Genomic DNA, 14,862 nt, shown 5'->3' on the forward strand with positions numbered 1-14,862 from the left:
ACAAGGTGCTGTGCTGGTCCGTGGTTTTGAGGCTCCCAGATCCCCACCAGGGCATGGGGCTCCAAAACCACTGGACATTTGGTTCACCCTTGCATCACACCAAGGGTATATCATGGAGGAGTCTGCTTCCTTCACGGGTTGTTGCAGTTCTAGAATGGCTCCTGGTGACACAGTTGCCACAGGGAAGGCAGGTAGCCCCCTGGCCTGGTCTGATCCATCTTCCTATTGCAGCCCTCCTTGACATTTTCCCAGATCTTATATTCAGTGTAGTCCTCCACCCTTTTCTGATGTTGCAGTGCCTTTTTGGGAAAGCCTCTTGCATGCTCACAAAGGATAGCTGAAGGTGTTAATGCCAAACATCTCTCTCTCAGCAGCTGTTATGTTTGTTGGCTTTGCTGGGCTGTTTACTGGTCTTAAACCATGAATGATTTTGCAGACACACAGCACTGTGACATGTAACAGCACTTAGCCAGTTCTCTTGTGGACGTGATGTGAATTTCATGTAAGAAAATACAACAAACCCAGTCAAGCTGTTCTGTCCTTGTCAGTATATTGATTTAAGTGAATATTTAAAACTCCCAGAAGACAGTTACACGGTTCCAAAGAGACTCTTAGAACCAATGTTAAAGAACTGGGAAGAAACACAAAATAACAGGGGAGTGTGAAACTTAACATTGCAATAGCAATCTCTTCTAGCCCTGCTGCAGGGTTGTCCGTTTAATTTAATCTATGTAATTATATCTAATATTGTCCTCCACAGTCTTGAATTTGCATTTGATTATCATGCATATAAATTGTAGTTCTGGGCCCGTAGACCAAAAATAAAATGCAGAACAAGGGATAAAAGTTTCTCAGATATCACTTCCATACTTACATTCTTTCTCATTTAAATGACTACTAAACCCCACATTTATTTACAAACCAGGCATGACATGTGCATATATCAAATTATTTGCCAAATTGTCTATCTGTCTGTATATGTGCAAAATAACCAGTCTGGTGATATTGGTTTTTTTTAATCCTTCTAATGAGAAATAAGTGGCATATCTTCATAAAGCACCATAAGTTTTCCTTGGAAATTATACCAGCTAAAGGGAGTCCCAGCTCAGGCATAGCTGATCACATGCCATTCCTACTGCAAGATGAGGAGAAGTGGGTTAAAATATGTGCTATGACTGGGATGTTTGTGATCAAGCAAAAACTGGCAGTTCAATCTCAGTCCTCTGGGTTTGCTTCCATGGCCAAACAGAGGCTGCCTGAGACTACATCGGGGAGAAATAACTTGGAAAAGCTATGAGGCTCTGCAGTGGCCTCTCAGTAAGAGCAGGGGGATAAACCCCCCTCAGACAAAACCCAGATTATATTGAATAAGCTTATAGGATACCTCGCCTGCACCCTGTGCTCCCATCCAGACTTCTGCTTCTTTATCGTCAGCCAGAGCCACATTTTATGTGCATGGTCCCTTTAGATGAGAGGGCTGCTGTGTAAGGTTCTATGCAATTTCCTCCCTCTCTCACAAGTTCCCAGGCTATGGCAGTTTTGCCACTGTTTTTTCAGGGGTGGTCACAGCTTTTGTTCTCCCAGGAGATTTTGACAGGACATTTATCTAAGACACAGTCTCCGAGTCCAGCCTGATTCTTACCAAAGGACTGCTGGAGAACTTCACTTTACTACTCCTTCTTTTGTTTTGCAGCTCTCAAGATGCTGAATCACAAAATGTTTTTCTGCTTAGGGGCACTGCTGTAGCACCAGGCAGCTTTGTTTAATGAATCTCAATAGTCAAGCACAGTGACAAAAAGATACACAGTCACATCAGAGGGGAGCTTTACAGTTATGTACCATAATCTCTGCCCCCTGACTGAGGGGAAGCAAAGGCAGTGCTACAGAAATCCTGGGGAAAGTGAGTATCTTTCTTGGCATAAACCACAGGAATAAGGACACCGCTTGTAATTTAATTTCTTGCTCGACTGGATCACTTATTACATTTCCTTGTATTTTGGTATTTGTATACATTATTCATATCCAGTTAGGATGCTGCAGAAGTGCACCAACTCAATAGTGAGTGTTACAAACAATTGTGTTCTCATTTGGGGATAAGCAAGTGTTGTTTATCTGCTTAGCTCCACACTCTCACATTGTTTTGGTTACAACTGTCTCTGTGAAAAAAATAAGGAAGAAAACTTCACCTTTAAAGAAGTGTCAGATACATAAATAGGTGTCGAAGATTACATCCACTTAATCACCTGAAACCATGGATATTTCTCTATATTACATATAGAAATCAGGTCCCAACTCTCATAAGCAAACCCTTAGGAATAAAAACAATCCCCAAATCCATGTGGTGTGAGAGTGGTGCTCTGAAATATAAAATGGAAATGGAATAAAGACCTAAAATACAAGTCTTTTAGAGGTCATTTTAACATTTTTTAAGTCAAGAATGCAGTTTACCTCCTTTCTATTCTCAAAGTGTGATGTTTCAGCTGATACCACTGTTGCTCACCTCAGCTCAGCAGAAACATTGAGAGCTGTGACATTTCACAAATACGTGATAAATTCATGTACAAATACTTGCTAGAATAAACATGCAGGGTGTTCTGCAAGCATTTATTCTGCAGGGGTCTCTGAGCCACCTTGTGATTTCATACATCTTTGAGCTGATTTAGGGGTGAAAAAACTTGGGTACTGAAGGATATCATGTGGATCTCTGATATTCTTTATGTAAGAACAAGACTATAAAACAGCACAAGTATTATACACATCTATATACAGTTAATACCAGAGTTTGTTTCTGCTCTTAAATTAAGACATCTGAAAAATACCTTTGATTCATCCCAACAATTCAGTACAAAGTTACTAATGTGAAATGCAGAAATACTGCTTATTTATTTAATCCTTTTACCTGCACATAAGGGAAACATAAGAGGCACATGAGAGGGGGACAACACTTGCATGTCTTCTCTTTCACTGATGAGAAAGGCATTTTGCATTCTGGCTTGTCCAAGTTTATCCCTTCTTGTGATGAGCTCTCCCCTTTGTTCAGGGATGCCTCACAAAACAAAACACCTCAAGACAAACTGCAGATATTATGATCATATGCTGACAAAGCAAATGATTTTTTTGCCAGACTCTGTAATTCACAAATGAATCCTGTCCCCAGAGAGAGAAGAGGGTCTGTCTCTGTTAAGGCAATGTAGGTGGGCATCACTCTACACCCTCTTAGAAATTAAATCTGCAGATTCAGACATGTTCATTTACAAATACCTGTCTATGGATGTGATGGATATGGCAAAGCAAAGACTAACTTCTGGTGCACTACTCAGTCCAAAGTCTGGGTGTAGTCTTGCTAAATGTCTGTCCCTCAGACACGAGTAATGGAGCAACTTGCTTTCCTATATTTTTGTTCTTGGGGATTTAAGAGTTTGTAAAGGGAAGAGTGATGATTTTTTTTTTCTTTTCTTTTTTAGCTAGTATGGAGTGATGCTTTTTTCACTTGTCTTCTGATTCTGTGTTCCCTCTGTCCCAAACACATGGAAAACTATTCACAACCAGAGCAGAGATCTGACCATATTCCCTTCTGTTCTCTGTGTTCTTACCTCTGTGCCTCAAGGACTCAGAATGGGAAAATTCTTCATTGTCATATCTTTTTTTAGGGTTTTCAGACCAAGGTTTGTCTGTAGAACAGACTCCACCACACCGAGGACATACACTCTCAAAGGGTCACTAATAAACATGGCCAGCATGAGAAGCTAGGTACTCTGCTGTGCCAAAGGACTCTAAGAAACCTCTTTAAGTGTGGGTTGAAAGTATATTGCATCAATATAACATCTGCCTCCACATTAAAGTTGTTAGAGACTATTTAATTTTGAAATAACAAGTCAACTAATTCTTCAGAACATATATGTGCTCTGGCATTCAGCCTCCCACACCTGACAAACATAGGTTAAAAGTCATTATCACTGTAAACAGCAAACAATTGTGCAGGCTGAAAGTAATCACACAATTTTTCACTTTAAAGCCCACTTGACAACTGAAACTCCAGGTTTCTTGTTAGTTCTTTATAGATAATTTGCCATTTCTAGCTAACTGCTTCAGTTTATCTCTTCTTAAGCTGTTTCCCCTTCTCTGCTCTCTGTGGTTCTTTTTCCTGTGGTGTGCAGAATGTGGCTTTCTTCCACCATATAAAATTAACCTTAGAAAGAGGAAAAAAGAAAAGAAAATTAATTACTGTCTGTTGAATTCCTTGAGCCAGATTTCAAGGTCAGATAAGCACTAATGTCAGCACCATATAAACTGTCCCTGATGCCCATGGTTTGGGGAACAGGGGTGAGAGTTGTCCCTTTCAGCAGCAAATTATTAGTTTAGCACAGCTGTGCTGCAGCACCACAGCCAGAGATGTCAAAGCTGATCATAAACTCTATCAAAACAAGTGTCCCTTGATCTGATTATAGCAACTCCTCACTAGTAGATTGTTTGCTGGTGTTTGCAACTTCAGACTGATCAGCCCCAGAGAATCTCAGGTTCAGTTTAAATAATCATCTACAAGCCACCTTCTAGTTAGTACATCCTCCTTCTCTTTACCCAACACTATTAATCTTTCCTCGTCCTTGGTGTATTAAAGCCAAGAATGTTCACACTTTCTTACTTGGTGTTCTTGTTAGTCTTCCCCTCTACTTGAATGGATTTATTTTTTTTTTCTATGTTATCTTCTAGCCATTTTTTTTCCTGGCACAACCCAAATCTTCAGGTAGTTCCATTCAGCCTGTTCTGGCTGGCTTGCAAGCCTTGCATTCGCAGAGAAAGGATTGTCTGGAAATTGAGACTTATTTCACATTATTCATTTTTTTGCAACTCAAAGTCTCCCAGACAAGTTAACCAGATAGCAAACACACCCAGGAAACAACCAACCAAACCAAAGAAAGCAAATCCCACAGGCTGTGGAGACCCCTGTTAGAGGGGTTATGCACCTCGAGCAGACTGACAAGGACTGACAGGGGGGTACTCCTGGAAGCGCGGCCACAGCGGCGCAAACGCCGCAGGACGTGCCCAGTGAGCAGACGAGGTGTGTGGGTGGCATTAGCCCCGCTGAGCCTTGAGCTCTCGTGCCCAGCTGGCATGTTCATTCGTGGGCTGGAGGGAGGGATTGCATGGGTGTTCAGTCAGAGCTCCTGCACCAGGCCCAGTACAGGCTCTGGTGTGTCCTCAGGCATCTCTGTGCCCCCCAGGCACTGAGCAGTCCTTCCTCCTGCGCTTTCCCATAGCCTCTGAAACAAAAGCCTATATACATTTCTTAATCCTTAGTGTTATATAAGATATCTCAAAAATCTCTCATGCCACCATCCCAAACAGCCAAGAGATTTTCCTGCAGCTGCTTTGGGCTATCATAGCCTGTAAATCCACAAATGCTTTAAGCTGCCATAAGCCAGAACTGACACTCAAAGCCTTCCTTTATCCCATGCCATCACTTCATCTATGCAGGGACAAGAATCTGGACAGCCATGCTATAAACTCAAATTGGGAAATTAGAAGGGTTTTCTTTCTCCTTTCTTTTTCTGGCATAGTTGTGACCCAGATTAGTTGTCCCTGTCATTCCCTGCCAGATGACTGAATAATTGCACCAAGGGTTGTGCTGACACAGAGGGGAAGGTGGAGTAGCAGAAGGGAGCAACTGGGGAGGGCCAGAGCTCTCCCCCAGCACACAGCTGGCTTCTGCTGCCTTAGGGTGACCTGAAGGACACACGGCCTTCTCTCCATCTTCACTATCCAGCTCAGTGCCAGGTCTTTCTGGGCATCCTTCTGGGATTATGTTTTCCTTGGTGACCTTGACCCTTCTGTCCTCTTCAGCAGATGCTCACACCTCGACAGAAAGGGTATGCCATGAAATCCCTCCAGCTTTTCAGTCCTCTGTGGGTGATAATTATCCACATGCCTCACTCTTCTGGGTGAGGGTGAATAACCCTATAGATTCCTTTCTATTGTCATGGGGTAGTTCGACACTTATACACGGCTCTTCTCTCCCAAACTTGTTGCTGTGCCATTGATTAGCATAATTAATTTAAAACCCAAAGCAATTATTTACAGACATCTAGACTGGAATTCAGGACTTATGTTTTAAAAATTAATTTGTACAAAGAATCTGCCCATCTTTCCAACTTCATTGTTTGGCTTAGAAATCTTCTATCAGGTTCTACCTCATACAAAAGGCATTGAAAATTCAACTCATCATCCTACAGCAAAAGCACATGGCCTTCCTTCTTTTTATGTAGATATCTTTTGATCCAGCCATGACAGCTGTACATAAAACCTGACCTTTCAAGGACACAAACATCTGAAGAGGAACATTCTTCTTCCTAGGAAGATACTGGAACTGGAGAGGCATGAGGATTTGGGATGAGAGTTTGGTTGAACACTTAGTAGTCTGGTTCTGACATGAGGTTTGCTTGCCTACCCAGTCACCTTGCAGACTGCTAGAGCTCTGAGGAGGTGAAATGCAGACCAGAAAGTTTGTGGTGCTGCTGAGATAGTCTTTGGGAGTGCAGAGGACAGCCAATCTGAGTGCTAGAGCAGGAGCTGCTCTTGAATGTGAGGCAGTGTGCCAAGGGCACACAGTGCAAGGCTTCTTCCTTCTCCTTTCCTGCACTACAGCTAGGAGTTATATATAAGTTCTTAAAATGAGGAATTTATTCAGGGCTATCAGTTAAATTCCCTTGACTATCCTCCCCACTTTACTTTCTTCCTAATGTTATTAATGGCCAGTTGTTTCAAACGAGATATAACAAATGCTGGTGATATGCTATTCTGTACTTTTTTCATGTGGGGAACGTGAAAGATTTTTTTACAGCTAGTGAGGAGGATCTCTGACCATGACTTCCAAAGATAAGTAGCACAGTGTACTGCATCTCAGTTTTCTTGGGCACCACATAGATTCATTCAATTTGTGCCTGTTGGGGAGTCTGATTGAGCAGAGAGAGTAATTCCAGAGCAGAAGGTGAATGTTTCTAGTTTAACAGCTGCTCAGATGTAAAACATTGCAGATAGCAATTTACACTTCCTATAATCCTGACGCAGCTGTTTGCCTCGTGGGATGATTCATTTACACTTAAGAGGAAAAATGGTGGCAAGAGTGACTCTTCCCTCAGATCCTTTATATTCCTCACTGCAAATTTCAACAGGCTTGTTACCTACCCTGTTCTGAATGACTAGCCAGAAGCATTTTTCTGCTTCAAAGAACATAAAGTAAAGCAATTAAGCCACTTCTTTCAGGAGCCCTCTGCACTGCCACCCTGCTTCCTCTGCCAGACTCCCTGTTATTGCACCCAGGGGCTCCTTATAAAGCAACTCAGACACTTTCATGATGGTATGCCAGCTCCTTGTTCAAATGCACAGAAGATCCATCCTGCCTCTAGGCTCAGGATACAAATAACTACTCGGCAGGAATTACCCTTGAGAAGACTGCCCTCAAAATGACTCATTAATCCTCATATTGTAAAGATGGGCAGAGTATCTAATGTTTTATAACCAGAGAAATGTATGTGAACTGCCATTATTGCCTGCAAGGCTAGGAGAAAGAAGCAGGGATACATTGTCATCATTAAAAATAAAGGAAAAAAAAAAAGAAAGGTATAGAGATCTGGGCATTAATTCTGCATCACAGCTCCACAGTATAAGCACACACTACTAAGGAGATAAAAGAAAACCTACAAGGATATTTCATATTCAGTGCATCAAAAGGTATTATTTTTACAGTTGGCATCGTTTTGATAATTGGAAAATAATTCACTGAAATACAATCAACACATGCACTACATTTCCCATACTATAAATCTAAATTTCACTATAAATTCAAATTCTACTAAAGCATGAACTCTGAGATTTAGGTGATTTCTGTTGGGTGTATGCTGTGCATCACCATGTAGGGATCACCCCTGACCTTGATCAAAAGGCAGAGCACTGCTTTGATGGAGTTTGACAGCATTTTAACAATAGCAACAACCTCCTCCAGAATGCAAACCTGGCCAGGCATTTGGGGTTTGCATTCTCTATTAGCTGTAACCTCTGTGTCTGATTTTGGCTGAGGAGCACAGCTGCAGTCAAAGTAAGAGAGGAGCTTGCTTTATTTTGAACATGTTTTGAGGCATTTTGAACTGCCTGAGGAAGCAGGCTTCTTTCTTCCTTTCACTTACAAGGATTTCATAACAAGACCTACAAATGCCCAAAGCTTGGAGAACCAAATGCTCTGAACTCACTACAGGGATATATTTGAATAAGAAAAAACACAAAGGGGGTGCAGCTAAGTAAGCCATAAATGACAGCAAATGGCAGCAGTTGAGGAATGACGGCTGCCAAAGCCTGTTGACTCAGAAAGATCCAAGTTCCAGGCAGTGCTCTGAAACAAAAGCCTTCCACATTTTCCATGGTCCTAAGCACGGCTGTGTGTGCTGTGTGCCCTCTGTTGAGCATATAGCACTGCAGGTGTGTGAAATACATTTAGATCTGGGCTTTACTCTCAGATAATCAACTGCAGGTTGCTACCTGTTTTGTAAAATTAGCTCCCGGGACTGAACAAAAAGCATGGGAAGTAGAAAGCTCTTAATCTCTCAGTTGATTAAGAAAATTGGAAGACTATAGAGGTGGTGAATATTCTGTCTAATCAGAAGCCTAATAATCCCTGTAACTTTAATAAGGCAGAGGAGAGAGCATGGTAGCTAAGTTCCTAATCATGATCACTTTTAAATTTTCAAATCTTAGTGATCTCATTACACCTGGCAAGAAATTTAATTTTTCTAGAGGCTTCAAAGTAATCAGGCTGGCAAAATTGCTCAGCAGAATGTCTTATTTGTGTTTTATTCATAATAGTTCAGAAGTCATCTCGAGGCATCTACCTCTCCCAAATGGGAATGCATGTGTTCTGTGTACATCATGCTGTGCTCCTGTGCTTTAGAACATGGTGAGAAGGATGGCTTGTTCAGCTCATGTACTGAGTATGTAGTACATGCACACACCATCCATGAATCTGTCATTTTGAGGTACATGGAAGTCTGGCAAGCATGCACTATGACTGTTTGATGGGGAGACGTGCTGAATTTCGATTTGCATTTTATTTGCAATACAACGATGATTTTATTTTATTTTATTTTATTTTATTTTATTTTATTTTATTTTATTTTATTTTATTTTATTTTATTTTATTTTATTTTATTTTATTTTATTTTATTTTATTTTATTTTATTTTATTATTTTTTTTCAGAAATTCAGTGATACATTCCATGTGCAAAAATACCTGAGATTTTTGTCGAAGCACGTGCGTGTGTGTATACTATTTTTATTGATACTGGGGAACACAAAGGAGAATTTGCATCTGCTTGACAGGACAAGAAAGAAAAGAAAAATGAAGTGGAAATCATCCTATATTAACAGCCCAAACTGCAATCTGCAATTCTGTATTGAATTACCATTGCAGATAAAGTGTTTAGGAGACTATTCATTTTGTGTCTACCTCAATAAACCAAATGCTTCCTTTAAAAAAAAAAGAAGCACAGCAGTGAAATCACATACAATGAAAGTCAGTGACTATTCAGCCAATGCTCTGAAAGTAAAAGAAACATTTAGAAAAACAGATTAGAGGAAGAGAGACAAAGGAAAAGGCAGAAGCTGAGTATATATTAAAAACCCCACCAGCAAAAGCTTTTGGTGATGCTTTTGTAAATATGATGTGAAGGGCAGGTGCTCCTTTTTTCATCATTTCATCCTATATTGAGAATACCAGGGGTGAAGTTCCTCTGACAGCTAGATGCACAGCAGCCCTGCCATCTGGTATGTAAAGTGCATCGAGGCTCAGCACAGGAAGCAGAGTGAGCATCATGAAAATCTATTTTAAACAGTATTGTGCTGGAGCCAAGGAGAAATCTATGTGGAAGCTGAGGTGACAAGAGGATACAAGATGGGAAAGCCCACAGCCATAGGTCAGGGAGGCACCTATTGAGTGGTATAGCCACCATGTGTGCACATGTGTATAGCCACTCACTGGGTGTCTTTTTCTTTTTAATCTTCAGGAAGAGGCAGCCAGAGTTCTCGCCCACCAGCCAGTGTCCGTCGGCACATGTGCAGCTTTGAAAAATCCCTGCAGTGAATGTGTAAGAGAAGCTGCATGACAAAGAGTGGTTTTACCCCTTGCTTTCTTTTTCTCATTGGTTTACTATGTCTAATGATGGGACAAATGTGGTGCATGCCGTTAAAGATGGGAAATTTGCTTATGTCCCCTTGTTTCACACAGTACTTCAAACATTGTCCAGATTTGATGAAGAGGACACTGAACAATTTTTTTTCAGCTTTTATTTTTTATTTCTAAATGCTTACAACTTTGCAAATATGTCCTCTTTTTTTGTACTAATTTAATTTTCTTTTTCCATTTAGCCAACATTTTTCTCCTTTTCATAGTTTGCATAGAGATGACACTATCCTGTGTGCTTTACATGGCGAGACACCTTTGCCGTGCACAGCTCTTGCTAACCTGTGCTTGTTAGCTAACCATGGCTGCAGACCCAGCTGAGGGAACGCAGAAAGCACTTGTTTGGTGGGATTTGCAGAAAACAGGGAAATCACAAGAAGGCACATGTAAATAAAACCAGCAGGACTTGGCATAGGAACAAACAGCATCTCAAAATAATAGCAATGAATCATTTTTTCTGTTGTAATTTCTGAAAGATGTTCAGATTCTGCATAGTTCTGCATTCAGCAAACAATAATAGAGAAGTTCAGCTCTTCAGAAGCAAGAAGAGCAAATACTGCCCTCTCTGAGCAAACACAAACACTGTGGAGAAAACAAGCAAGCAGTTGCAAAAACAGAAGGGCTTCACCTCATTTCTTCTAGATCTGTGCTCATTTCTATCTGATAAGCAGCAGATGTGAAACAGTCCTGCTCCCTGCCCCAGGGAAGATTGTGCAGTGACTCGGTGGAAAGATGCTTGTGATCCACTGACACAGCATTTTGGGCAGTGCTGCTCGCTGCAACCAGAGATGCTGTTGCACTGCTCTGGGCAGTGCAAAGCATCCTAGCTCTGTGTATGTCTGTGAGAGTCTATGCAATTTGTGGGCATGCAGCAGCAATATTAACTCAATCCAACCTGCCCCTCTGATTTGCAGATCAGAAGAAATCCACAAAACTCATCGTACATTTGGAGCAGTCGTGATGGCTTTACAGGGCTTGTGCAGCAACTAGATTTGGCACCCTGAAAGGCAAACTGTAAATAGGCAGTGTAAGGAGCAGTACAAACTATTTGTTACTATCTTCTAGTCAGAACAATATGCCCCTCTTTTCTGAACTGTAACAAGTGCTGCAGGGTCTCAGGGTACAGATCACCAATTGTCTGTCTGGAAATTCAAATAGGAGTCCAACACAGGCATACTATTAGGAGGAGAAAGCAAATGCAACAAGAGATTCTATTCAAGAAAGCATGGGCACAAGCTGTGAAACTCCTGAACACAGGGAAAACTGAACCTCTTGTTTTTTGCATGACCATGCTTGGGATATTTTTTTTCAGTTTGGAAAAAAAAAAGAATCCTTATCCTCCTGAGCTCCTGAGAAACACCTCTGATGGGACTTCAACCTGTCAATGGGTCTGCAAATGCTTGTGGTAGCTGCTTCAAGAAACAGGGGAGCTTTTCAGATCTGCTGAGCATGAAGCTTCCTATTTTATCTTCTCTGCCCTTCCCTGCCCCTCAGGCTTCTCTCTCCCTCCAGCCAGGGCCGATGTGTTCAGAGGCCTGGCACTGTGGCTCAGGGAAGGGCACGTCCTCCACCAGCAACCTGGGCTCCCTGTGGCCACACAGCCCAGTTGGAGCAGCAAATTGTCCATCATATCACCAGCTGTCCATCATCACCACCTGCTCTCCAGCCTCAGTCTCATTCAGCAGAACTCCAGCAGCTTGTAAGAACAGATTTTCCTTAGGAGGCCCTGCTTCGTCATCCCAACATGCTAGAAATCACCATGCGTGCTGTGGCTTCCCTCAGCTCCCACCTACAAGGAAGGAGATGCAGACTCTTGAAACTGTCTTGTGTTTTGATGCATATGGTACTTAACATCATTTTTTTCACTAATGTTCATTTCCATTCTCCGTACAGTGCTGGAGATGGTTAGAAATGCAGAATCATCAAAATACAGAATCGTAAAATTTTATTATGGTATTAAGAAAACCCAGAAGCATCAGCTCGGAGTTTCAGGGCTCTTTTCTTCAGAAGCTGCACATTTGTTACCATGGAAACCTTCAGATACACCCAAAAAACCCACAGGCTTCACAGGCTGCTCCATCTACTGCAGCCTATTAGGCAGAGCTGTACATTACAAACAAGAGGCCTCACGACTAAGCTTCCTGTGGCAACTTGGCTAAGTTTGCCACAGGGTTAAGCACTCAAAATTCTGGCAGGTTAAGGCAACTCTGATGGCCCTTTAAGCCCCGTTTAAACTGTTGGGTATTTATTTTATTCTCAAGTATTCCAGAGAATCTGTCGAGTTATTGTGGAAGAAGGACCTCATTGACCACTACCTCTGCAAGAGTTACACAATTTTTGGCAGGAAATATCCAGGACAACAGGCTTTTCTGTTCATCAGGAATTATTCCTTCTCTGATACAGCTATTGACTAGGAAATATTCTGGGTGTGCAGTATAATTTGGCCCTTTTGTAGCTTCATTTAGGGGTCTCAGTTGGGCACCTCTATACCATGTGAAATACCTTTCAGCCTTGGTGCTAATGCCTTTCAGATGCTTGAAAAAAACCAGAATATATTCAGTTATTTTAGTTTTATCTCACGCACCCTATCCTATGTCCCCAGTGGTTTTTTTTTTAATTGCTGTTCACTATACAGCCTTCAGCTTGTCAATATCTTTTTGGTAAAATCATGGTGACCCAAATAATTTTCCATCAGAACCACAGAGGATTACAGAAAGCAAGGGAAAACCTCCAACTGTCTTAATTACTATTAAACTGCATTCATAGGAAAGACCTCCTGATCTCTGCACCATGGTGTGGTGCTTTTGAATGCTTTTGAATGAATTCTGTATTCCCCATTTTGTTGAGTGAGGAATACAGAATTCATGGGCAATTTTCGTGGTTTTATTCTATTCAAAGCTCATTAATTAGTGTTTCTTATTCAACAGCAGCTCCATGGCATTTCTTTTGATGAAATGTTTTTTAAAGGTTCTTGATCTTCACAGTCCTACAAAACTATTTTGCCTTAGTTGCACCCACCTACACTTTTTGTAAATGAATTTAATTCTAGCATTTTCTTCGAATGTTCCTAAGCTTTCCAGGTTCCTTTGCTCAAAACATTGTACTTTTCAGTTTTCAGGTTCTATCAACTGAGCTCTCTTCTGAGCCTGTCAGAATAAATTCTTCAGCTCAGGCATTGGCATTGGCTGCACTGTCATAAACATTTATTTGAATTTGAAGCAGGAAACACACCTTCAGATAACACAAAATGTGCTTCTTCGTTGATAACAGAGGACTTATGATGATTTATACTATTATTTCATTAACTTTATTATCCTTAATAAAATACAAAAATAATTCAGTAGGATGAATTCATTCTGAATATGAGGTGGGGTTTACTTATTAATAAAAATAAAATAAACAGATTCAAAATCTATTCACTACTAAGAACACTTTAATTTCACTTTGATTTTCAGGTTTCTCATCTTCATTTCTTGAACACTGGATGAATTTTCTTGCTGTTTCTGACAAATTGTTTATTATCCTGAACTTAGTATTATCTATTAGATTGTTTTCTCAAAGCAACACTTCAGTAGTTATTTGATATTTTCAAATTAGGTTTTTCAAAATACCTAATGAACACACAGGTGTAGCAAGTTTTTTTCACTAATATTGGATGACTGAAATGTGACACAGCTTCTGTATTTCAAATGAGACTACAAATTTCTAGTAGTAACTATAATTATCAGTCAGACCTTCATATACATGATCAATGTAATATTCTCACATCTCTGTTGAGCAAGGTAGATCTGTGATACATGCTGAAGTTGTGAGACTTCAAATACACTGAAGCAATGCACTGCCCATTTCACTCCTCCCAACCCCCAAATTCAAAGCTGTACAAAAGCACCTCTGTACATAAAAATTATTGTTAAGTCTCAAAGTGAATAAATCTACTTATTTTGGGACACTTGGCTATATCTGAGCTGTTGGATTTGGATGTAATTCCCTACCCCTAGGGCCAGGTATGAGCCTAGCAGCAATACACTTCTATGGTAGCACAAACATAAAGTGAGTGATCCAGTGACTCCTGGATCCAGCTTTCCCCATCTGGGTGACCAGAGCAGAGAGGTGAGGGGGGCTGCCAGCCTCTGATCCTGCCCAAGGGCCTGATCCCAGCCTGGAGCCCCTCTGGCTGGAAACCAGGATCTCATCACAGGATACTCAGCCTCAGCACAGCTACTGCATCCACATTACAGACTTTATAATGTTAAAATTTCAATTTAAAAAAGAGAAAAATACCCCAATTATCAATAGGGTCAATACACATTAGAAAGCCTAAGTGTAACTCAGACAAAGCAATACTTAACTTCTGCATCAGAGTAACTTATGAAGGAAATTAATATGTTACATTTATTTTACATAAACCAGTGGCTAGACAGAGAGTTGGAAAGGCAGCTCTGGACTTGAGCTCACTCACAGCACCTCTAAATATCATCAAATTGTACCCTGGCAAGACAGTGTGACAGCATTATGTTTTCCTATATTTTGTGTAGCAGTGTAAGCATACATGTAAGCATACATTTAAAGCAGTGCTCTAATTTACATAGAATATTTTGACCAATATGTCCAAGGCAATTGTGTCCAAACAAAAAAAA

At 40.9% G+C, this 14,862-nt stretch overlaps 1 protein-coding gene across 3 annotated transcripts in view; it reads left to right on the forward strand.

Annotated features, from left to right (window-relative positions):
- The window catches only part of GRM1 (glutamate metabotropic receptor 1), a 179,641-nt gene that overhangs the window by 157,900 nt on the left and 6,879 nt on the right, over positions 1-14,862 (forward strand). For 2 of the 3 annotated variants that reach the window (XM_086877582.1, XM_086877581.1), the window contains exon 8: positions 10,050-10,130. The exons of the other annotated variant lie outside the window; for it this stretch is intronic. In XM_086877582.1, the coding sequence (XP_086733708.1) occupies positions 10,050-10,110 (61 nt within the window). In that variant the 3' untranslated portion in view covers positions 10,111-10,130. The remainder of the gene's footprint in view (positions 1-10,049; positions 10,131-14,862) is intronic. 3 annotated transcript variants of the gene reach the window in all.

Source organism: Cyanistes caeruleus, chromosome 2 (genome assembly GCF_971803275.1).
Source record: "Cyanistes caeruleus chromosome 2, bCyaCae1.hap1.1, whole genome shotgun sequence".
In the NCBI taxonomy this organism is placed as follows: Eukaryota; Metazoa; Chordata; class Aves; order Passeriformes; family Paridae; genus Cyanistes; species Cyanistes caeruleus.